The 23,525-nt window shown below is 29.2% G+C and overlaps 3 protein-coding genes across 6 annotated transcripts in view; 2 read left to right on the top strand and 1 right to left on the bottom strand.

The window, feature by feature from the left end:
- Positions 1-1,254: 1,254 nt before the first annotated feature.
- On the top strand, positions 1,255-3,087 carry LOC123292441 (flavin reductase (NADPH)). Its single transcript, XM_044873099.1, has 3 exons — positions 1,255-1,413; positions 1,476-1,865; positions 2,803-3,087. Exons 1-3 carry the CDS (start codon positions 1,341-1,343, stop codon positions 2,949-2,951), a joined length of 612 nt encoding a protein of 203 aa, XP_044729034.1. The 5' UTR covers positions 1,255-1,340; the 3' UTR covers positions 2,952-3,087.
- Positions 3,088-3,095: 8 nt separating this feature from the next.
- The window catches only part of LOC123292442 (N-alpha-acetyltransferase 80), a 66,971-nt gene continuing 46,541 nt past the window's right edge, over positions 3,096-23,525 (bottom strand). Inside the window, exons 1-2 of one of the 4 annotated variants that reach the window (XM_044873100.1) lie at positions 4,590-4,643; positions 3,096-4,464 (exon numbers count right to left, since the gene is read on the bottom strand). In XM_044873100.1, the coding sequence (XP_044729035.1) occupies positions 3,883-4,464; positions 4,590-4,619 (612 nt within the window). In that variant the 5' untranslated portion in view covers positions 4,620-4,643 and the 3' untranslated portion in view covers positions 3,096-3,882. Of the gene's footprint in view, positions 4,465-4,589; positions 4,644-5,475; positions 5,536-5,751; positions 5,843-23,525 lie in introns of those variants that run through there. The other 3 variants (XM_044873102.1, XM_044873101.1, XM_044873103.1) reach the window with 3 other exon arrangements.
- LOC123292440 (mediator of RNA polymerase II transcription subunit 6) lies at positions 5,613-7,380 on the top strand. The gene is made up of 4 exons (XM_044873098.1): positions 5,613-5,720; positions 5,878-6,086; positions 6,151-6,325; positions 7,001-7,380. Exons 2-4 carry the CDS (start codon positions 5,890-5,892, stop codon positions 7,376-7,378), a joined length of 750 nt encoding a protein of 249 aa, XP_044729033.1. The 5' UTR covers positions 5,613-5,720; positions 5,878-5,889; the 3' UTR covers positions 7,379-7,380.

The following is a 23,525-nucleotide window of genomic DNA, read 5'->3' as shown; positions in this document are numbered from 1 at the left end:
TGTTTAAAGCTTAATTAAAGAATTTAAAAACAAAAATTTGAGCGATCTTGTCCAGGAGGTGAGAGCTACCCTTTTTCGGAGGTGGGAAAATTTATGTTATAAATGACAACGGGAATCGATATAGGAATGAATTCTAAGCAAAAAGTGACATTGAAACATACTTCGAAAAGTCAATACTCTCCGAGTTATTGGTGATTGAAATTCGGAGTATTTAACTTCAAATAATAGGAAAATTTGACGTTTTTTGAAAAAAGTTTACCGTACACTTTTTAAAGTACTATAAAAAACCTTAAAAATGAAAAAAGTTTGAAGTCATTTGCATAAAAATTGACGGAGTTATGATGAAAAAAAATTTTAGCGGACCCTTCTTTTTATGTTTTATTCAGAACAAAAAGTGATGAATTTAACACGGGAACTAAAATTAATTCTTGCAGCTCTCCAATCAGCTTTATTAATATATGACAACAGGCTCAAGAAGTTCTAGCAGAACCTTAAATCAAAGAATACAGATACACAAGTTCTTTCTAAATACTTAAAATTAAATCTTTGTATCTGTTTTATTTGGTTATGAATAAAGCAAATAAGAGATAAAAGGAAAATTTTAATTGGATAGTTCTTCTTCAAATTCCAACAGCTTTTCTTTGAAACATTTTTTTGAATAGAAATAACTTCTCTTCTATTTTCTCTAAAATTGATAATCGAATAACGACAAAATAATGTTTTGCTTTTTGGCGCGCTATTTTGAAACCGGTATTTTTATGTTTAATATTTATTCTAAGTTTGGTACACATTATTTTATCAGAAAGACTTAATGAAAATAACTTTTAAAAAAAAGAAAACCTACTTCAAAAGAAAAACTTTTCCAAAACAACTTAATATCGCACTAAAAAGTAAAAAATAACGATAATAAAAACATAATTATTTAAATTAACATTATTTTGTCGTTACTCGATTATCAATTTTAGAGAAAATAGAAGAGAAGTTATTTCTATTCATAATTAAATTGCATACTTAATGCAAAAACTTTTATGGTTTTCTCATGGATGCCGTTGTCAAAACTGGACCAAAATGAAATGTTACCACACGGGAAGCAACAGCTTTCAAATAGATAAAGATTAATCATCAAAATCTGTTCACCCAGTCGAAAGTTCTGAGGTAAAAAACATAAAAAAAAAAAAAAAAAAATACAGTCGAATTGATAACCTCCTCCGTTTTTGTTTGAAGTCGGTTACAAACTATTTAAAAAGAGTAAATAATTATGATAATTGATTAAAAAGTATAAAGTCATCTTGAACTGTCTTAAATATTGACCGGATTTAATTGAATAATATACAATTAAAATGAACAAAATATTAGTATTTGGCTCAACGGGTCAAACTGGCATGGCAGCAGTTGATGCAGCTTTACTACAAGGTATATTTTAATAAACATTTATATATAAGATGGATTTCATTTTCATATAAATCAAATTTTAGGTTTAACTGTTCTTGCTTTTGTTCGAAATACATCTAAAATTCCTGATTCATGGGGGTCAAAAGTTCAAACCGTTGTAGGTGATGCCTTACAATATGATACAGTTTTAAATGCGGTAAATCAAGGAGTCGATGGTGTTGTTGTTGCATTAGGGACACGAAATAAATTAGAGGCGACCACAGATATGAGTGAAGGAATGAAAAATATTGTAAAAGCAATGAAAGCAGCAAATGTAACAACTGTGTCAGTTTGTCTATCGTCCTTTTTGTTTATGGATCCAGAGAAAGTTCCAAAAATGTTCAATGAAATAAATGCTGATCATAAGCGAATGTTGGATGTAGTGAAAAATTCTGGATTAAATTATATAGCTGTGTTTCCACCACATATTGCGGGTAATTTAAGTTAAAATTGTTATTTCCAGAGTAGCGAATCAGGTCATATAGTCACATTGAAAATTCCTGCAAAGAATTTGAGGGCATAACAGTTAAATTGAACAATTTTCCTTAACATTCTGAAGTGGCTAGTTGATACGACCTCCATTAAATTCGATAGACTGGCTTTGCTTAATAATCCAAACAAACTTAAGTTATAAAGATCCAAATTCAGATTAAAACCAAACCTAAATTAAACAGCACTTTTACGCCTTAATTTAAAAATAATATTTACTTATTAAACCTTGCCTAATGGTTTGCTGGATTAACTCTTCTACCTTGGAAAATCCCCCACATCGCAGGTCTGTGAGACAATCACGATTTATTTCAAGAACTTAAATATTAAGCTTTAACATTTATTTCCAATTAGTTAAGGAAATAAGATTTGAGGTCAGAATTTAAAAGTACACCTCCGAAATTTACAGGCCTGAGTGCAAACTTTTCGTATGAGGGTGTACTCGATAATTGTCAAACTTGCTGATAACTAAATTTTAAATTAAAAAAGTTTAAAATGTCGACATCTCAAAAACGGTGAGGTTAGGTGAAAAAATCCATACAACAAAAATTATTTAGAAATATCCAAAATATAAAATCCAACTGGTTTTGAATCAAATATTTGATCAAAACGATATAATAATCGTTACTACGAACTTGTAAGCGTCCTCATGGTCGTACATTTAAAGGCAGGCCACACTCTGTCCAAACTGACTTTTTTCGTAACAATTTTTCGTCCGGTCTCATAAAAATTGGAGATGTACTTTAAAATTCCGAGCTTTTTATCATTGTTCGGTTTTAAAACCAGGAAATGTTTTACCTTGGAAGAATCCACAAATGGTAGAAATTTTCGAAGAACTTTTCTCATCTATTTCAATTATTATTAATTTAAAACTTATTTTAGATGAACCAAAAAGTAATTACACAATTAAACACGATGCTTCACCTGGGCGTGTGATTTCCAAATACGATCTTGGAGAATTCTTAGTTTCAAGTTTATCAAAACCAGAGCATTACGGTAAATCTTGTGGAATAGCAAAAGTTGTTGGATAATTTCCTTTCTAAATACTAAAATGTTAGTATCTTTGTAATTGTTTTATGGTTGTTGCTCTTTGAGCATTATTTTTTACTGCATTGTATAGTTTGTAAAATGGCTATAAAAGGATTAAATAATTAATCAAAACTAAAATACGCATTTTTTTATTTGTTATATTTTGTTCTGTTAAAATTTATTTGTTTATAAATTATATTTTGTACTATTTATTTTTGAACACACATCTTGTTAATGAATGCGTTTAGTCAATAAAAGTATTTGCAATAAAGCAAAGAGGTGATCGCCGAATGTGTTGAGAAATATTCACTCGATCCATTTTTTTTTATTAAGAAAATTATTTTTGGATCAAATATCATGTCCTGATCGATTTCTCAGTATATTAACGGATTGCTATTTTATTTATAAATTTTTAAAATGCTTTTACTGCATAAACGCACGCGGTATAAACTTGTTAAATTGTTAATATTAACGGGGAACTTGCACGCTCTAAATTCGATCAGAATTCTGTTACCGACATATTTCTGATATCGGAATTTAATAAAATTAAAATTGGACGAATGGATTACATGGATTACTTTCTCTCTTGCAAATTCCCCCTTACAGATATCTTGTTATAAGGGCAAAAATTACATTGATTTCGATCAATTTTGTCTAATAATATTTGTTTAGCTATTTTTAATTAGGAGACGGTTCGTTAAATAAGACCGGCAAATATGCTCTGTAACTTTTTGGACAGTGGCATTTGTGCAGGTTATTTAGGTCAATATAGGTCACAGTCCACCCCACAGTGTACGATTGATATGATTAAAGCGTTACAAACGCTTTCAAGTCTAACGTATTCATGATGTCGATGAAATTTGTAATAAATTCTTTTATACCGTGATTTCTTATTTCATAATAATTAAAGCTGGTGTGATTCACCTTTGGTAATTAATTCTCATTTAAATGCTTTTTCATAAAAGTTTTATCATTTGGTAAAATATTTGGAGAATTATTTAAAGGCATTGGAGGTGGTGGTGGACAATTAGTAAAATTTAACTTTATACTCGGACTACTACTATTGTTATGAGTCGATGTGCTATTTGTTTTAGTACAAGATCCATATATAGATACAGGTTCACAATTCTCATAGCCTAATTTTGCGTAAAAGTTCTCTTGTCCTCTAGTTGATAAATAAATAGTATTTAATTTTAAAAATGTTCTACAATATTCTTCTGTTTTCTTCATTAAATATTTACCTAAACCAAATCCACGACATAATTTAGCGATAACGACAGATTCAACAAAACATGCATCGTTTATTGTGGGTATCCGTGATAATTTACAGTGACCAACGACAATACCATTTTTCAATAATATTAAACTTGTTGGTAAATTATCAGATGAACATTCAAGACTGCGAATACGTGCTGTTTCACTTCGTTTCCATTCAGAATTTATTAACTGACAACATTCTTTTATACGTTCTGGAACTCGATGCAGTGGACATACAATAAGATCTTCGCACGCCATCTAAATTTACAAAAAGGAATTTTTAAATTGTTTAAATACTCTTTGTATACCCAAATCTATTGAGTTTATGAAAGTAAGTTTTTTTTATTTAAGAAACTTCTTTGAACTTTTCTTATATCTCTTACGTTTAAAAGATTTCGGTGGGGGAACAACATATTTTACATCAATTTTGCCAATTTACAATCTTGATCGGGTGTAAATTAACAGTGAGATTGTGAATTTTAATAATGCATACCAAAAATTTACTAAATCAAAATAGCTTCCAATTTTTTTGAGGATTAACTAGTCTCCATGGATCAAATAGTTGCATGATTATTATCTAAGTTTTTTGTGCTTTTCTCAAATTTTCTGGGAATCAATGGATGAACGCAATCACAAGGATAATCAAAAAGCCAAAAAAACCCGTAGCCATGCTAACTCGACCCATGAGCAATCCCTGGATCAGTGAATGAACACAATTGCAGGGAGAAAACAACAGGATTCACAATCTGCGTTAAAAATGTTTTAATTTGGGTTTTTACTTGACGTTCTAGGAGATTTTTTTAGGAAAAGTCGCTAAATATCTACTCTAAATTATCTTAACGTGAGACTCGCGCTAGACACACGATGGTGTCCGAATAGTCTTTTCGCATTATTATTTCTCAGATTCTGATAAGAATCGTACTAAGATAAAACAAACCGAAAAAACCAAAATTTCATGGTTAAGGCTGAGACACCTAACACCTAAGACTTTCTCGTCTAAATTAACGAATTCCAGGGTATCGAAAAAGAAAAAATGTTCTTGATATCTTTAGTATTCTCTAAAATGCCTACACATTTTTCAGACCGATTCTAGAACTATCCGGGGATATGAATGGACCATTTTATGTTTATTTACAGATATAATTTTTGCAATTTTTATAATTATTGTTCGATCGCATACTTATTTACTCGAATATTTCGATTGTTGTACTTCTTGTACAATTAAATTCATTAATAAAATTGAACAAATTTAAAAAATACGGCAAATACCTTAACCTAATTTCAAAAAGAAAATTGATTGAATCATCTGCAAAAGATATTTAATATCAATTTTTCATTGATAAAAATGTATAAAATAAGTTTTCAAACATTTTAATATAAAAAATTATCTTAAATTTGGACATTTTAAAAATTTCCAATTTGCTTGACAATTTGACATCAACAACAGGCAATTAGTTGTACTACAGTTTTGTTTACGTTTAAAAGAACTGCCTTTTTCTATAAATTTTCGAAAGGTAAAATATAAAAAATATTAATAATTATTACCTTTATACATAAATAAAGAAAATTTTCAATATTTTTAGTTTTTAAAGTGTATAACTAAAACCACTTTCTAAATTTAGATCGAGATATGAAATAAAAATAACCTCAAAATACACATTTAACTTTTAGAATAATCGTAAAATGATGATGCCCAATCGGGTTGGAATGACACCCTCCGTTCAAGAAAATCCTTTACTTGTATCATGGTACGATTCAGCATGGATTCCAATTTTAAATACATCAAACGTAATGGATTATTTTTCGGCGAGTACATTTTTCGATCGAACATGTAATAATGAAATTATTAAAATGCAAAGGCTTAATCCGGAACAATTGAAGTAAGTTAACATGGATCCATCATTATTAGCTAATCCAAGTTCATTTTTACATTATTTATTTTAGTAATATGACTGGTTTGGAGTATATTTTACTTCATGTTCAAGAACCAATTTTATATGTAATTCGTAAACAATATCGGCATAGTCCAACTCAAGCTACTCCACAAGCGGATTACTATATAATTGCAGGTGTTATTCATCAAGCACCTGATTTAGCTAGTGTGATTAATTCAAGACTTGTAAGTATTTTTATACCATGTATATATGAAATATACATAGTATATTAAGTTAAGTCCCAAGTTTGTAACGCTTAAAAATATTGATGCTACGAACAAAATTTTGATGTAGGTGTTCATAGAATCACCTAATTAGTCCATTTCCGTCTGTCTGTCGTCTGCCCGTCTGTCATCAAGATTACTCAAAAACGAAAAGAGATATCGAGATGAAATTTTTATAGCGTACTCAGGACGTAAAAAGTGAGGTCGAGTTCGTAAATGAGCAACATAGGTCAATTGGGACTTGTGTCCGTAGGACCCATCTTGTAAACCGTTAGAGATAGAACAAATGTTTAAATGTAAAAAATGTTCCTTATACAAAAATAAACAACTTTCGTTTGAAACATTTTTTTGTGAAGGTCACTGTTTACCCACGAGGACGCTAATTAGATGCAAACTTTATAACTTAAACTATTTAAAATGTCGATATCTTTCTTTCAACACTGTCTATACATGGTATTTCAACAATTAACTCAGTCATATGTTTGTTTCACTGGATAAAGGACATATTTCAAATTCAAAATTTATCTCGAATAATTTTAGAGCTCTCATTTATTATCTTGGATAATATTTATATCATCCCCTACACAAGCCATACATATTTCAAGTATTAATAAAATAATTGAATGTTCTTATTAGCTTTCGGCCGTACATCATTTACAATCTTCATTTGAAGAAGCTTCAAGTTTTTCACGTTATCATCCAACAAAAGGTTATTCATGGGACTTTAAAACACAAAGATTGGGTGCTGAAAAAACTCCAAAACCAAAAGAAATAGAAAAACCTCGAGAAGAACCAAGTTCTGTATTTCAACGACAAAGGGTTGATATGCTTCTTGGTGAATTATTACGAAAATTTCCAATTCCTTTCCCACAACAGAAAGTTGCTACACCAGCACCATCTATTAAAACTGAACCAGATACAACGAGTACAACGGATACTAAAGAAACGAAAATTGAGATTAAACAAGAGAAAGGAATGAAACCGCCTCCAGAGAAAAAAATGAAAACTAGTTAAATGTAATTGTATGATATTTATTTAATTATTAATTATAATTTTAAGTTATTTGCTACAAACAATACAAAAATAATTTCAATATATTCATAATAGAAATACATATTCATTTTGTTTTTATTCATAATTACATGAAAATATATCTTTCCCTCATTTTCCCTCGATTTTTATACCATGTATATATGAAATATACATAGTATATTAAGTTTAGTCCTAAGTTTGTAACGCTTGAAAATATTGATGCTAGGAAAAAAATTTTTGTTATAGGTGTTCATAGAATCATCTAATTTGACAGACATTTGTTTATTTAACACATCTTCTGACTTAGATTTGAACTATAGGTATTAATCTTACAACTTTGTTGTAACAATTGCATACATTTGTTGAGTAAAACAATTAAAAAATAACTAAAAATGTTATACTAACTATAGGTATTAATCTTACAATTTTGTTGTAACAATTGCATACATTTGTTGAGTAAAGTAGTAAATTTTCAAAGAGTAAAACAATTAAAAAATAACTAAAAATGTTATACTAACTATAGGCATTAATCTTACAATTTTGTTGTAACAATTGCATACATTTGTTGAGTATTTTAGATCTAATAACACCTACGTGAGGTCGTATACGTTTATACGTTCTCAATGGGATATGGTTTTTTTTTTTGTTTTTGTTTGTTTGTTTTTTTTTTTTAAATTGTTTATTAAATTATATTTTTGACCAAAAAGCTATAAGTTTCTAGTTATAAAAACTTTTTAAGTAATGGTTCTCAAAGACCAAGCGCAGTTCCCGAAAAATTTTGATTGTTTCGTTGCTTATTGATTACTTACGATTTCATTGCTGACATTATCTTTTGTTTGATTGAGTGTTTGAAGAAACTACCTGCCTAATTATTAAAGGAAATCCATTTTCGCATTTTTGAAATAACAAAATATTTTTAGATTTTGGTTTCCATTTGGGAGATTTGTTTCCAAATTTTTTGCATTTTCCTTAAGCGTACTCTTTTTAAGTACCTATCCTCCGCTGAATAAATAAAGTAAACTAAAAAATAATCCGCGCTAATCCAACAAACGTCTTGCAAAGTGGTGTCGAATTATCGAATTTGTCGGACTATAAAGTACTACCACAAATTCGACAAATTACATATCAAAGTGATAAGGTTTTAGCCATTTTCTAACTTTAGCTACAAAGAATTAATGTATCTATAATAAATATGCATTGTAATTACTGTTATAGTTATGTGGGATTACAAAGAGTGTCGGATTAGACAGGGACCGGAACCCTTCGAATCTTTTGTAATACAAAATCAAATCTCTAAAAAAATCACTTTTATAATGCATTGCATTATCTATTAAACTCAAGCATCCATATAAGATTTCTTCTTATAATGATCACAATAATTAATTAAATATTTTGGTAGGTTGTAAAACTTATTATATTTGGAAGTTTGTGGGTAGAACATTTACTACCCATAACCCATATAAGAGATATAGATAGCTTGGTTTTGTATTTTGTGTACATAATACCTACAAACATATAGGTACTGCATTACACCAATATTGTTTGTATCGATGCAATGTCGGTGGTCTTATATGTTTTAAATTCACTGGTTTCATCGATAGCCCACTATAATTTATCAAACGTAAATCAATTAACAATTATGAAATGTTAAATTGTATTATAATAATATAATACCGGCTATATACTTGTATATTCTACCATGATTTTTATTTAGTCGCATCAATGAATGTTTTTACTTTGGAATTCTCAAGAACAGCTCCGATTTTGATGATTTTTTTAAATGTTTCTTTTTGTATATCATTTAAAATCAGAAACCTCTCAGAGGGGGGAAAACGCAATGTCCCGACAGATAGATCGAAGTCCAGCTTAAACCGCTTATGATAGGTGTTTGAAATTTCAATAGAATATTACTTTTATACTGTAGGTGTCATTTCAGAAAGGATTTTTCGAAATGTATCCCCCAAAGGGAGAAATAGGAGACGAAATTTAGTATGAAAATATATACAAACCGTTATTTTTGAGTTCACTACGTAAATGGTTTTAAAAATTCTTTCATCTATAGAATATTAAATTATCAGCAAGTGACATAGCCGTATTTTATTTTCAAAAAAAATTAGGGATTCGCACAAAATTGGAACTGGTATTGAGGACTCTTTAAGAATGGCTACTTTATATATTCCTTTATGCGACCATTGGCCGAAAAATATGTATACTATCCCGTACTTTCAGTATCGGCAAACGATACAGCCCTTCGTGCTCTTCATTGACTGATAATTCAAAACAAAAGAAAAAGTGAACAAATGGAAGAAAAGTGGAAGGTTTTCGGTCAATGGGCTGCCCAGGTAGTTTTACGAGTACTAAAAAATATGAATTTAAAGGGTCACCCACTTTGACATGTAATTCCACCGAATGGAGGGGGGGTCAAAGGGGATGAGATTCAAGTAAATTCATCAATAGAAAGGTTATCTACAGGTAAAATAAAAATATTTATTAAAATATGTTTGATTAATTAAATTACAAAAAAAATTACATATAGAAATCGAATTTTCGGGAAAAGTGAACAAGTGTGAGCAGCTGAAGATTTTACGAAAATTTTACGGGTTTTGACGAGGATGACAAAAAAGAGCAGAACGATTTGTATACGAAGATCTAGTTGTGATTTTTGCTCAGACAATTAACTTAGCTTTCGAGCTGCTCATTTGCGAATATTTATGTGGCAGCTCATCGTTCGACGATCTGGTCTGAATTCATCTTAACAATCCAAGAAATAAAATTTTTAAAGAATGGCAGAATTCAATACAAATACTTATAAGCTATGTATGAAAATTCGAATGACCCCATTTTTGCTGTGCGATGGTTCAAATATGAAATATAAAACTATCTGAAAATTAATTTACCACAGTGAATAAGAGAAGACATATTCACAATGATTATTTCACTGTTATTTCATAGTATTATTTTCTAGAGTTATTTAATTTTTATATAAAAGTACTATCGACGAGTGACTGCATTTCACTTTACTATACCGTACACTCAAAAATATTAAATATGGCATTAATACTTATTGTTAGTGACTGGCGTACAGAGAGAATCCCAAGATAGTGATTGTATCATAGGACAAAACTAAAATAAACGACAGAAAATTAGTGGCGTAGCTAGGATATCGAGGGTTCCATGCATAGAGGAAAAACCGACCACCACCCCCTCTTTCCACGTAGCTTGAACATACATTGACGGATTGGTCCTCAAGCTTTTGACAAGAAAGTAATACAGCGACTTGAACTTAATAAGTCTATACGTTGTCTTTATGAGGAGTACATTCCCCGTGCGTTTCAGGAAGGAAAACAGGAATAAATAAACAACAATGCACATAACAAAATTATTGTTGATAGTCTTAAATTAAGACTTCTGTTTTTGTTAATATACATTTAACACCAGAAAATAAAATTTTGTGAGCAGGCTTGAGGTTTTGGAAACTAGTTGCCGCTTTCTTTTCAAAGCTTAGGAGGCCTCTGACCTATGGAGCTTTGGTGAACTGCACCACCTAGCCCTATGATACAGCACTGCAGTAAATTTTTTCATATGACCTAATATAAAACCCTTTCATAGTCTTATATCATTAATATCATTTATAAAGTTTAAACTATTAGAATATAAATTAAAATGGGATATCAACAAATACAATTATTGTGGGAAATGTGTTAAGAAAGCAGAAACGAAAGAAATTTCTTTATTGTATATTTTATATTTTATTTTTCGAGAAAATAAAGACGTGACACCCCTCCCCCCTCCGTGCCCTCTGTAATGAAGTCTATGCCACTGTCCTTCGAGCGAGTATCAAAACTTCTGATCATTTAAATTTACTGTTTACCATGCCCAACTAAACCTTGCCTAAACTTACCTAGAAATTCACCCTGTATAGATAGTATAGTAGGTAATATGCACTTATTAAAATTTTTTTATTTGTAATTTAAGTATTAAACCGTTAAAAGAAATATTATATTGTTATTGTATGTATGCTTTGGCTTGCCGTTGTGTAGTTATTGCAGATAGCCTGTTTATTAAATTTTAAAACTATAGTTATACGTTTATAATAGTGTTGAATGAAATTCGTCAATATATCTATGTTAGTTTCTTTGTTAGACCAGTTCGAGTTAATTTTCCTTTGTCCAAAGCGGAATTTACATAATGCACCGCCCTTGGGCAATGGCAAAAAATGTCGTCATGAACCATTTTTAAAATATCTCCACACAAATACCAAATTGAATGTCCCGGTAATGTACTTTATTTCGTTAACTACGATAAACATCAATAGATGCCAGGAAGAGTCATATTTTGCAGTTTGTTTCAGTTTTTCCTCAAAATAAGGATAAAACGAAATTTTCTAAAAATGTAACCTATCTAGATCGAGTTTCTTTCTCAAAAAAACCCCAGCATATTCATTTTTATGAAAATCGTTTGAGTCGTTTACGAGATTGATGAATTTTTTCATCATTTTCAACATTTTTCGTTTGGTCTTGTCGAAGTGATAACTATATTGGCTTTGGAAAAAAGTTCAAGACTGCAAAACCGATAATAATTTTGCACATCACTAATTTTCCGTCATGTCTAAGATCAAATTCACATACACGCAAAAATATTTTGATCTTTCGTTACTAATTATACGAAATTAATTTTAGATTTTTTTCAAAAGAAATTCCATGTTTTTCACGAAAATCTTATTGATTTTTTCGTTTTAATTATTTTTCTTAAAGTTTAATGAAAATAGAACAATTTGGAAATAAATATTCGATAATTTTCGTACATTCGCTGGGAATTGCAAAGTTGTCACATTTCAATTTTAGCCTTCTTTCGACATAAACATATTAAAGTAATATAGAAAATTGTTTGTTGTAGTTTTAAACATTTTTATTACTACTATACCAAACTCCTGTAGGATATGGATATACCAAACTACTATCCATTCGTTCAAGTTAAAGTACTTATTACAACTTTAATTTTTTAGTTATTTTTTTTTTTATTTGTATTTGCTTTTAAATTCCAGTTCCAATTCCAGTAAGTTCTTTAATGAAAAGTAAAACAAAATTGCTTTTATGACTTTCGGATATTGTCGTTAGATTTTTAAAATATTTATTTAAAATTGAAAAGAGAGATTTATTTTTAGTTCTATATTAAATAAATAATTTCTAGCATTCTTCATCGTTTAACCTCCAACTCCATCCCCCTACAGTGGCTATCGAGCAATTTTCAGCGCAACAAGTTCTTTAAAATGATACTTGGAGAAGTGACTGAAAATCAAAATATTTATTCTTTAGGGAAAAAAATTTCCGACAATTTTTGTTGAAACTATTTTTCATAAAGTTGATGAACCCAAGCACTTCTGAGACTGCGCGCTAGAATGGTATTAAACAAGATGCCGAAACCTTCCTTTTTAAAGTTTTTTTTTTTTTGCCTTTGAATAAGTTCCTCTCTAAACTACTGCATTGATCATGCTCGGACATTTAGGACCACTCTGTATAGAATTAAAAATTAATATTGCAAATATATAAAGAGTTTTATTATCTAAAATTAAATCTTGATTTCTCAGTGTTTGACCGTTTAACCTTTAATTTTGTGAACCTTAAATCGATTTTGCAGTTTTGAAAAACAACTGAAAAATTATTAATTTTTGTATAATCAAATTTTATATCAAATGTAAACTGTATAATTAAATCGTTTAAAATTTGATTAATAAAAAGTTAATTACTTACTATTTAAAAAAAATTGTTCTACTCTTAGAGTCCAGTAGTAGTAAAAATAAATTTGAAATAAATAAGAATTAAAAATACTTTCAAAGTTCTTATTATATCCCTATAGTACCGTGTTAAAACTTTGTTTTTTGTCACTTTTTATACCATGCATATATGCAATATGCAAGGATACTAAGTTTAGTACAAAGTTTGTAACGCTTAAAAATACTGATGCTACCAATAAAATTTTGGTATAGGTGTTCATAAAATCACCTAATTAGTCCATTTCCGGTTGTCCGTCCGTGGGCACGATAACTAAAAAACGGAAAAAGATATCAAGCTGAAATTTTAACAGCGTACTCAAGACGTAAATAGTGAGGTCGAGTTCGTAAATGAGCAAAATAGGTCAATTGGGTCTTGACCTATGGGTCCGTGGGACTCATCTTGTAAACCGTTAGAGATAGAACAAAAGTTTAAAAGTAAAAAATGTTCCTTATCAAAAACTAAACAACTTTTGTTTGAAAATTTTTTCGTAAACATCACTGTTTACCCGTAAGGGCGTAAATTAGGCGTAAATTTATGCATGGTATTTCAACAATTAACTCAGTCAATTTTAAAGATCTTAAATTTGACCGTGACCTTTAGGGCCATGTAAAAGTCACCTCGGACTCGTTCCCGATAGGAGATAAAAGAATACTTTAATTTAGAAAATGGTTTATGATAAAAAGCAACTTTCTTTTGTTCGAAACATTTTTTCGGTAATTAAATATTTACGATAGAAATTCAATTGGAATAGAGATATTAAGGATGTATGAGCACCAAGGCAATTTTGGAAGAAAGGCTTGATTTTTGTTAATGTGAAGTTTGACTAAGTCTAAATCAATTCTGAAAATTTTAGTCATAAAAACATGACTTTGATATAGTTAATTTCTCATAAACCGTACAGAGAATCGATATGAATTTTTGTACAAAAGACGTATAAAAGGGTGATTAATTGATAAACAAAATTTTAAATATTTGGTATCATTTTCATTTTTACGATATCGAAATGGTTCATCCCGTATTAATAAGATCTAAAGAAATCTGGGCTCGTCTTTACAATAATATTTCACATAAAAAAATAAATTTTATAAAACTGATATTGATGTTTCCCTTGATTTCTTTAGATGTTTTTATATGGTAGTAGGTATAATTTTACATACGCCCCTCATAATTAAACAAGACGATGGATTAGTTTCTGGTATATGTACATATAGGTATACCTATATATGATAATTGCTAATGAACAAACTACACTGGTGCACCACAGTACAGAGGCGGATCTACTAAAGTGATTTTTGAGATGAAGTTCAGGATGCCGTGAATATAAAAAGGCTCTCAGCATCAAAAATTATTTTAATTTTTTATTGTATGCATGACAAAAATATGAAACACGTAGATTTGGAAAGTGTAAGTAATATTATTATCCAGATGACGAAGGCGAACATTCAGTTTAAATCTTACTTTCTACAGTCTAAGCCAGAGTTTTACACCTCTAGCAGTATATTTTTTACCCTAATTTGTTGTATTTTCCAAATTTTTATACCATCTTAAAAATTTTTTAACTGTGCCAATTACTAGCTGTGAAGCGGAACGTCCTCTCTCCAGGATATCGTATATAGAAATCAAATACAGGACAACGATGTAAAACTATCGACTAAATCATTTATCATTTCTTTCCATAAATTGCGATTTTTTAAAGAAATTAAAAAGGTTACTTAATATAACATATAATAATTTTTAAATACACTCCTAAATATCTCGGAAGTGACTTCTTGAAATGTTTCCCTTATTATCTGTTCTAATTGGTCTACACTTAAAAACGACCATTAGCATTCTATGGACCTTTTTCAATTGGTAGACACTCTGTAGTTTCAATGTCAAAAGTGAAGAGGTGAATGTTAATTTTTTCGATAGCAGAGATTTTTACAAAGAATAACTTTTTATCACATCAGATTGGAAAAAGACAATCTCCCGCGTGTGACAGATGCGGAGAAAATTCAGAAGAAACATCGATCCACTTTCTCTGTTACTGCCCGGCGCTCATACAGCAGCGAAGTAAATGGTTTGGTCCGGCCATAGTCGAACCAGAAGAAATTAGGAAACTCAGCGCTAGGCAGATCCTGGGTTTCAGTACATCAGTTGGTTATAATAGCCACTGAAAAGCGTAGCGGGGATAGAGTACAAGGGTCTATTTGGCTAAGTGCTCTGAACCATTGCTTCGAGGCCCGATGCTCGAGCATGGCCCGCTAACCTCCATACTCATACTCATACTCAACTTTTTATCGTAAACCTTCCAATAAAAAAGTTTTCCATATGGAACCAACTTATGTAGACACGCTGTATTCTTCCCATACTGTACATTTACATCATTATGGAAAACAATTTTTTTGACAAAATGACAGTTAGTTATGTAAGCAGGCCTCTAACTAGTATTCGCCAAGGGCCCCACAAATTCACGATCCGCCCCTGCCACGGTATATAGCTAGGTAGGTTATGTGGTTGTAAGTGTTATTAAATATAAAATGTTGGGTGCTGTTTTAATAATCATGGGGTCACGTATTCATCATTAGACCATCTTTAAATCAGTTGTAACCGCAATACATCACGAATATGTTTACTAAGTATATACAATTTTAATATATAAATTTTATAATTTTTATCCTAAATACAGTGTACTTACCTACATTATATTATCAAGCAACACCTGAATTGAAGATGAGTCTTTTATTGAGTTTTATTTTATGAACAATCACTATACTTTTAGATTTACTATTAGGTATCTGTTAATTATCTAATTTGACTGTTCTCTGTCCGCTGGTCAGAGAATTAAGTATTCGAAAATGACCCCCCTAAGAAAAAATGTAATTTTAAGCCAAACTATTCGACATATGTATAACGTCGAAATATTTTCGACTTCTTTATTCAAATGTTATAATATTGGTATATAAATTCCTTTTGAACTGTTCAAATTTTCTAAACTATTCAATATTCATCAAAAGGGATCGGTTTGACCGACCTTGTAAGGATAGTGGATAAAATATTAACTGTTCATTTACAGTGCATCAACGATTAGTATGAAAACAAAAATCACTGGTAAATTCATCTACATCAACATATTCAAGACCCGTTACATGATGGGGGATCATTTTATCTATTATAATTTTACACACAAAACAGGGATCATTTTAGCCTCTATAAAGGGGATCATTTTACCAATAACGACATATTTGAATTTCGTGATAAAAACTGACCTTAAAATTTATTATTATACACCTACGAAAATGTGTTATAATATTATTAAAAGTCAACAAAAGTCAAGAGTAAATACAGCCAGCCGGCAAAAACAAATACAAAAAAAGAAATTTTACGTTGAAATTTGTCTAATCATAAATCAGAAGAAGTAAAATTAATATTTTTGATACGAAACACAAATTAGCTTATACATCACCATAAGTCTTTGATAAACAATTAATTTGATCGTGAGGAAACCATCTATCGATAAATATACTAGAAGGCTTTAATGGTTTACTTAAAACAACGGGGGATCATTTTACCCTGAGGGATCATTATAGACCACTTTCTCCTAATCTCTTTCAATCTTCATTTTTAATGTAATAGTCCAGAAATTAGCTATCATTTTCTGGAATTATTTTATCACAGGTAAAAATTTCCCAGTTGAAGTTGTTAGGCAGTTTGTTTGACAATACTGAACAAGAACCATATTGAGAGGGCTGCACTATTTAAGTTATGAGCTCGGCAAAATTTTAATTGCTCCTCCAGCTGATTGATTGAATATTTCCTTTTTTTCATATAATAATAGGAAGATAAGCGACTCTTTAGCATTATAGAGGTTGATTCGACACTCAAGTTCACTTTTTCAAAACAAACAGACATTCTTTTAATTGCTTTTTTTTCTTTTAATAATTTTATTTTCAATTCTTATTCTCAGAAGAGGCCAAAAAATATAGTCATACACGTTTAAATTAATCGTTTTTTCAATAGGTTTTTTTAAAATAATAAACAGTAATTTTACGTGACCACCCATTAAGCATCGAAATAATCGAGTGCATGGGAATGTTTGTTAGATTTTCTGAAATTTTATTAATCGATCTAAATAAAAATTATCAATGAAGTTTTAACATCGTATATATCGCAAAGAAAATTTAAATTCTCATTGAAATTTTATTATTGATTATAATTAATGTTAATATTTAAATAAAGTATAGAAAATAATTAATTAATTGTTTGAAATTAATTAAAACTAAATATATAACTACTAATTATTTATTTCTAGCCGTTATCGGTATCACCACTAAAATATTCGTCTGAAAGATTTAATTAATAGATACACCTAATATACAAAAAACTTTCTAAAATTTAAATCTAAACTATACCGTTTATAGATATTTAAAATCATAATGGTTATTAAAATTACACAAAATTAAAAATCTTTTATAAATAATTTATAGTTAATAAAGGATGTTTCGATTTATGATTATTAGATATTAAATTATTACCATGTAATTAAAATATTGAAGTAATAATAATTTTTCATATTAATCACAAACAGTATACGCAGGTACGTCAAACTATTTATATGTAATTTGATTACGTTATATCTTTTTATATGTATAAAATAAATCTTAAAAAAAAAAATAAAAATATTTTTTATTATTTTTTTTATTTCTACTGTTTCTATTAGTTTTTAATTATTGATTATTTCAAATCCAGAACAAATATGCCCTTTAAAATCGAAACTAATGTGGCAAAATTTAAAAAAAAATTGCAATTTTTATTTAAAGTTTGCCGGAAAACCAAGATGAAAGTTTTTTCTCGGGATACGAGAAATATTCCTACACAGTGCTATGCAAAATTACACAGGAATATTTTTCTGTGTAATCTCGAGGAAAACAGTTAATTTGGCCTCGGGCAATTTTATTTTATTCAAAACTTCACTGCTCAAAATTTTTAGAATCATTCAAATTTATATCCTGTATATTGGCTATTGATTATGCCAGAAAAAACAGGGCCTTAAGGAACTAGAGCGTTCACAGATTATTATTGTTATAATTATATAAGTTCAATGGGTTATTAAAGAAGAAAAAATCGTGGAGTGTTATTAAATTAGATGGTGGAAATTGAAGATAGGGGTAAAAAAGCACCCCTTTTGGGTTTTTCCAAATATCTTGTAAACTAAGGAACATTTGGCTATATTCATGCGTTTGCTCGCTGATTTTGAGACACCTTATAATTGATTGTTTTCCAATTGTTTGAGGGTGGCGGCATGCAACAAACAAGTTATGTTATTGTTGTTGTTTGATGTATGTACATACTAACATAAACAAAGTAAACGATTGAAATGTGTACACAGCGTGTGATCGATCGAACTGCATTCCTTACACAATTCAATATTATTGTAACAAGTAAAAACAAACAATTGACTGAGTTAATTATTGAAATACCCGATATAGAAAGTGTTGAATGTCAGTCATTATATATTATAAGTTAATAAGAAGAGTTAAAAAAAACCAACACAATTTTGTCGGCCTTTCGTGCAACAATTTATTTGATTTTCGAGTATCTCGAAAACTCGTTTTTCGTGAATATTTCACAATACCACTAGTTGAAGCTACCTGCAAATTTCCATCTCTCTATTTTTTAAAGTTTTGGAGAAAATGAACACCAAATGATGTTTACAAAAAAATGAATCCAACAAAGGTTAATTTTTTTTTTTAAGGAACATTTTTTATATTTAAACTTTTGTTCTATCTCGAATAGCTTACAAGATCGATACAACGGACCCAAGATTTAATCGTCTCCTATGTTGCTGATTTACGAACTCAAACTCCTTTTTTACGGCCTGGCTATAAAAATTAAGACTAATTAAGTGATTTTATGAACACCTATATCAAAATTGTGTTCATATCATCAATATTTTTAACCGTTACAAACTTGGGACTAAAACTAGTATACCTTGACATTTGTTTCGCATACACAGGGTATAAAAAGTATTCAATTTATATAGACTGTTCTATTTTAATTTTCCAAAGTCAATAACATGTTCATAAAGAAAAATTAACTTCCGAAGTCCTGCATTATGAGGCAGAACTAAAAATAACAAAGTTCAAACAATTTGAACTTTAGGTATATAATACTGTTGTTAGCTTGGGAGTTCACGCTCTTTGGTGCCCAGAGAAAGAAAAAATGACGTAAAGGTGTCATAATTGCCATTTTGATATTTTTCCAAATGAAATGAACTTTTTACGTTTCGTTTTTTTTCAAAACCAGTGATGTACAACATCACTAAAAGGTTTTGAATTTTTTGACGTACAACATCAGGAAAAGGTTTGAAGAAATAAACATGGTAACTTCAATACCTGAAGTATTATTTGGTACCTACCTGAAAAAAATTTTGATCACCCGTCAATTTCCAAAGCTCTGCGTGTTTGTTTCTATACGGCATTTATGTAATTCGCTTCGAATACTTATGCGGAGTTAGTATCCAGTAACGGCGTACATATTTGCTGGTGCAGGGTTGAGATACCAAGAGGTGTAACATTCATATTTTTACACCACCATGGTGCTTGAACTTACTTACTTACATTTAGGAGCATCTTTTTCAAGATGTTTCCTGGTGGGTCATTTCATCCCAAAAATTTCAGCATTTATTATCGAAAATTTTTGAATTCATCAATTCAAAAATTATTAAATTAAAATGAACAATCTGTATTTTTATAGGAGAACACTGATGAAAGTGTAAACAATAATGGATAAAAATAATGTAGTATACATTTATGAGTTGTTTATTATGCTTTTTTGATTTCCATTTCCAAACATAATTTATTATTGTTTAAAAAAATTTAATAATCAATTAACTTAATTGATTTATTCAATAATCATTTCTTTTGTATGAATTCAAAAATTTGAATTATTTTTTTTTATAGATTGAATGAATTCTATAATAAAGCCAAAAAAAAATCTTGCGACAATTATTTAAACATTTTTTTTTAGTTTACAATGAAAACAAAAAGTATTGTTTTTTAGTTAATACAATTGGCAATCACACGTATTTTGACGACCAATTATGTTTCACCAATTTTAACTTGTTGACTAGACTATAAACCATGATAGTAAACCCAGGCCTATCAAGTATATATTTAGTAAACAACTTACTAAATAAAAATTTCATACTTACCATCCTTTGTGTCAATTGACCTAGAAATTTGGTGAGTTTTAACACGATAAAATATTTCAAAATTTTTCAGAACTTCCAAAGGAGGCAACTTTGTACCAAGGTAAGTATAGCTAAATCGAGTTATTGGGTTTACTATACGTGGTAGATCGTTTCCATAGTTTTCAGGGATACCTTATAAATAACATAATATTCTGTTCGTTAATTTTTTTTTTTTTTTTTTTACAATTCATTTTATATTTAGTATTTATATTAGAAATGAAATGAGTTTATTTATAATGTCAATTATTAAATAAAATATTTATGTCTGTTATGAAATACGATAAGTAATATTATTATTGATGTTATTGTTTAGAATTCAGTTTCAATTATTATACGATCTAATAACAAAATGATTCATTTTTGTCTTCTAAATTATACTTGCAATATCAAACTACATCACATTATACGTGAAAAACATCACGATTATCGTTCCAATTATGAAAACTGTATCATACGTTTCAAAATCAACATAGATAGTACAGTTGAAGATGCTACAAATAAAGGAAAATGAAAGAATTCGCTCGCATTTTGCTAAAACCTCATGGAATGTGTTTCTTTGGTGTCAAATATCATTAGTAAGACATGTGGTGCAAATGTTTTTATTTGTTAATAAACAATAAATTGTTAATTCAATGAAACGATCAATGTTAAAGTTGATTCGCTGAAATTAATAAATAGGCAACTTGAATTACGTGTACGTTATATATGTATGATAGTTTTCGATTATTTGACAAACACTTAACATTTACGTCTAACAAGTTGCCTATTAATTTTCTAAGTGAACTTTTACATTGTATTAATTTATTGTTTATAAACAAATAGAATCATTTGCACCACTAACTCATGCCTTACTAATGATATTTGACACCTAAGAAACACATTCCATGAGGTTTTAGCAAAATGCGAGCGGTTTCTTTTATTTTCCTTTATTAGCCGATTTTTGTAACGTCTTTTACTGTACTATGAAGGATACGGGGATAAATAGCTATAAAAAGATCTCAAACAAGTCTGCTAAAAATCAAAACTACCGAAGTTAGGTCTGATGTATAAAGTTACGTCGATAAATTTTGAAAGGCTTAATCTCGGAAACTATTGGGTCTACAAAGTCCATTTTCGTTTCTTATTGTAGCAAATCTAGTCTACTGAAAAGGATTTGTCAAAAAACTAGAATTATATTACTAGTCCTTTAGAATTATAGTCATATATAGTCAATTATAGAACAAGTATGCGAAAAATCAGAACTATCGCATCTGATGCAAACTGTAATGTATAAAGTGACTGTAATACATATAATACGAAACCATTTGCCTATCGATTCCAATATTATTCTTGTTTTGATCAAATGTTTTAAAGTTTTATTATCATTTTTTTTAAATATCCGTAGAACATGATGTTTATCATATCATGTCGAATAGCTATCCTATGCAATGCTATATGCTATCTATATCATTATATTATTAAATACATCAGTAATAAATCACATAACTTCCATTTAATGTAAATTGGTTGTTATTAATTCGAAAAGGTATTATATTATAGGACATTATATTTTATTTAATCAATAATAGTGTATTTTATTTAATAAATGATATTATTATTTATAAAAAATAAAAGCTACAAAATTTAAATTGATTTTAATATATAGGTATTTCTTTCAAGGTTAAAAAACCCCACACTAATATTTATCAATATTCTTAATTTAAAAATTTTGGAGACCCGTTATTACGTTGAATAAGGTAATTATTGGAAGAAAAAGTCTTTCAAAAATTTGTCGCTTAGTTCCATTAGTTGCATGTCGTCGAGTACTATATAAAGGAATAAAGATTTTTTTTTATAAATATATATACAGTCAAACCTGGTTAAGTGAGAACTGGATAAGTGAGAAAACTCTATAAGTAAAAGTAATAGCCAGGACCTGTCATTTTAAGATTCCAAAACCTCTATTAGCGAGAAACAGAAACCTCTGTAAGAGAGAGTTGTTTTTCAATCGTGGACCTCCGTAGGTGAGACTGCTACTCATCTATACCTCTATAAGCGACAGATAATATATGTTGTGCATATTATGCACATAATTTTATCATATTATATATTTACTACATTCGTACTTGCTATAACTTGTTATTGCTGCGTACCTCTATAAGAAAAAACGCTACCCATGTACCTGCATTAGCGAGAAACTCGGATTAGCGAGAAACTCGGATTAGCGAGAAACCTCTATAAGCGAGAATGAGATTGTGCTCCCTTGAACTCTCGTTTATCCAGGTTTGACTGTATATATATAAACCGTGTTCTGTTATTGAGAACAGAAAGTGCTCATCAAGAGCAACAAAAAAACTATTTTCCAAATTTGGTTTAATTTTCGAGTAGCTAATGATAATCAGTAGACCTTAGTAAATTTTATTTAAAACTGTTGAAGTATGGCAGGGATTTTAAAAAAAGTACAAAATGATTTAATTGGATTTGGTCAAATTATCCCACTTTTCATATTTTGCCATCATTGTTTCGTAGATTAACATATTTGGTTTTATTTTCATTAACTGTTAACCCATATTTCCTACCTACTAACTACTAACCCATATCAGATTTTGTAATATTATCAGAACCAAAGCAATGAATTTAGATTTAAGACTTATTAAGATTATTTTTTAAATACATACGTTTAAATATTTCATTAAAATACTATTTTGTGTGTTCATTTTAAAAATACTATTTTGTGTTTCATTAAAATGCAATTACACTACCATTTATGTTTCTTTTTCATGAAGTTTTCTACTTTAAGATAAAAGAATAAAAACACCACATTGATAAGAATATAATTTGCATATAGTCACTTAACTTATTTTAGAGGGTTCATACGACTGACTAGCTTGATGAGTTCTTAACATTCCATTAATAAATGGTTGGTAATTAGACACCTACGTAAGAGCATGATAATCAAAACAATACCGAAGTAATATTTAGATTGGATAGGATAGGGTATGGTATACATATGTACATAGAATAGAAGATTTGATGATGTTTTTGATGCCTTTAACCATATGTATGTATGTTTTAATATTATTTGTATTCTAACTTGCTTCTGTTTGTTATTATGTGTTATTATGATAATAATATAAATGTTGAG

Source organism: Chrysoperla carnea, chromosome 2, assembly GCF_905475395.1.
Source record: "Chrysoperla carnea chromosome 2, inChrCarn1.1, whole genome shotgun sequence".
In the NCBI taxonomy this organism is placed as follows: Eukaryota; Metazoa; Arthropoda; class Insecta; order Neuroptera; family Chrysopidae; genus Chrysoperla; species Chrysoperla carnea.
Note: the sequence above shows the minus strand (reverse complement) of the source record. Positions and strands in the feature narration are given on the sequence as shown.

Bases quoted from the DNA above. Each gene is read 5' to 3' on its own strand.
- LOC123292441 (XM_044873099.1), top strand. From the start codon at position 1,341: ATGAACAAAATATTAGTATTTGGCTCAACGGGTCAAACTGGCATGGCA. The intron at 1,414-1,475 runs GTATATTTTAAT...ATCAAATTTTAG, and splicing joins TGATGCAGCTTTACTACAAG to GTTTAACTGTTCTTGCTTTT. The intron at 1,866-2,802 runs GTAATTTAAGTT...AACTTATTTTAG, and splicing joins GTTTCCACCACATATTGCGG to ATGAACCAAAAAGTAATTAC.
- LOC123292440 (XM_044873098.1), top strand. From the start codon at position 5,890: ATGATGATGCCCAATCGGGTTGGAATGACACCCTCCGTTCAAGAAAAT. The intron at 6,087-6,150 runs GTAAGTTAACAT...TATTTATTTTAG, and splicing joins CTTAATCCGGAACAATTGAA to TAATATGACTGGTTTGGAGT. The intron at 6,326-7,000 runs GTAAGTATTTTT...TGTTCTTATTAG, and splicing joins GTGTGATTAATTCAAGACTT to CTTTCGGCCGTACATCATTT.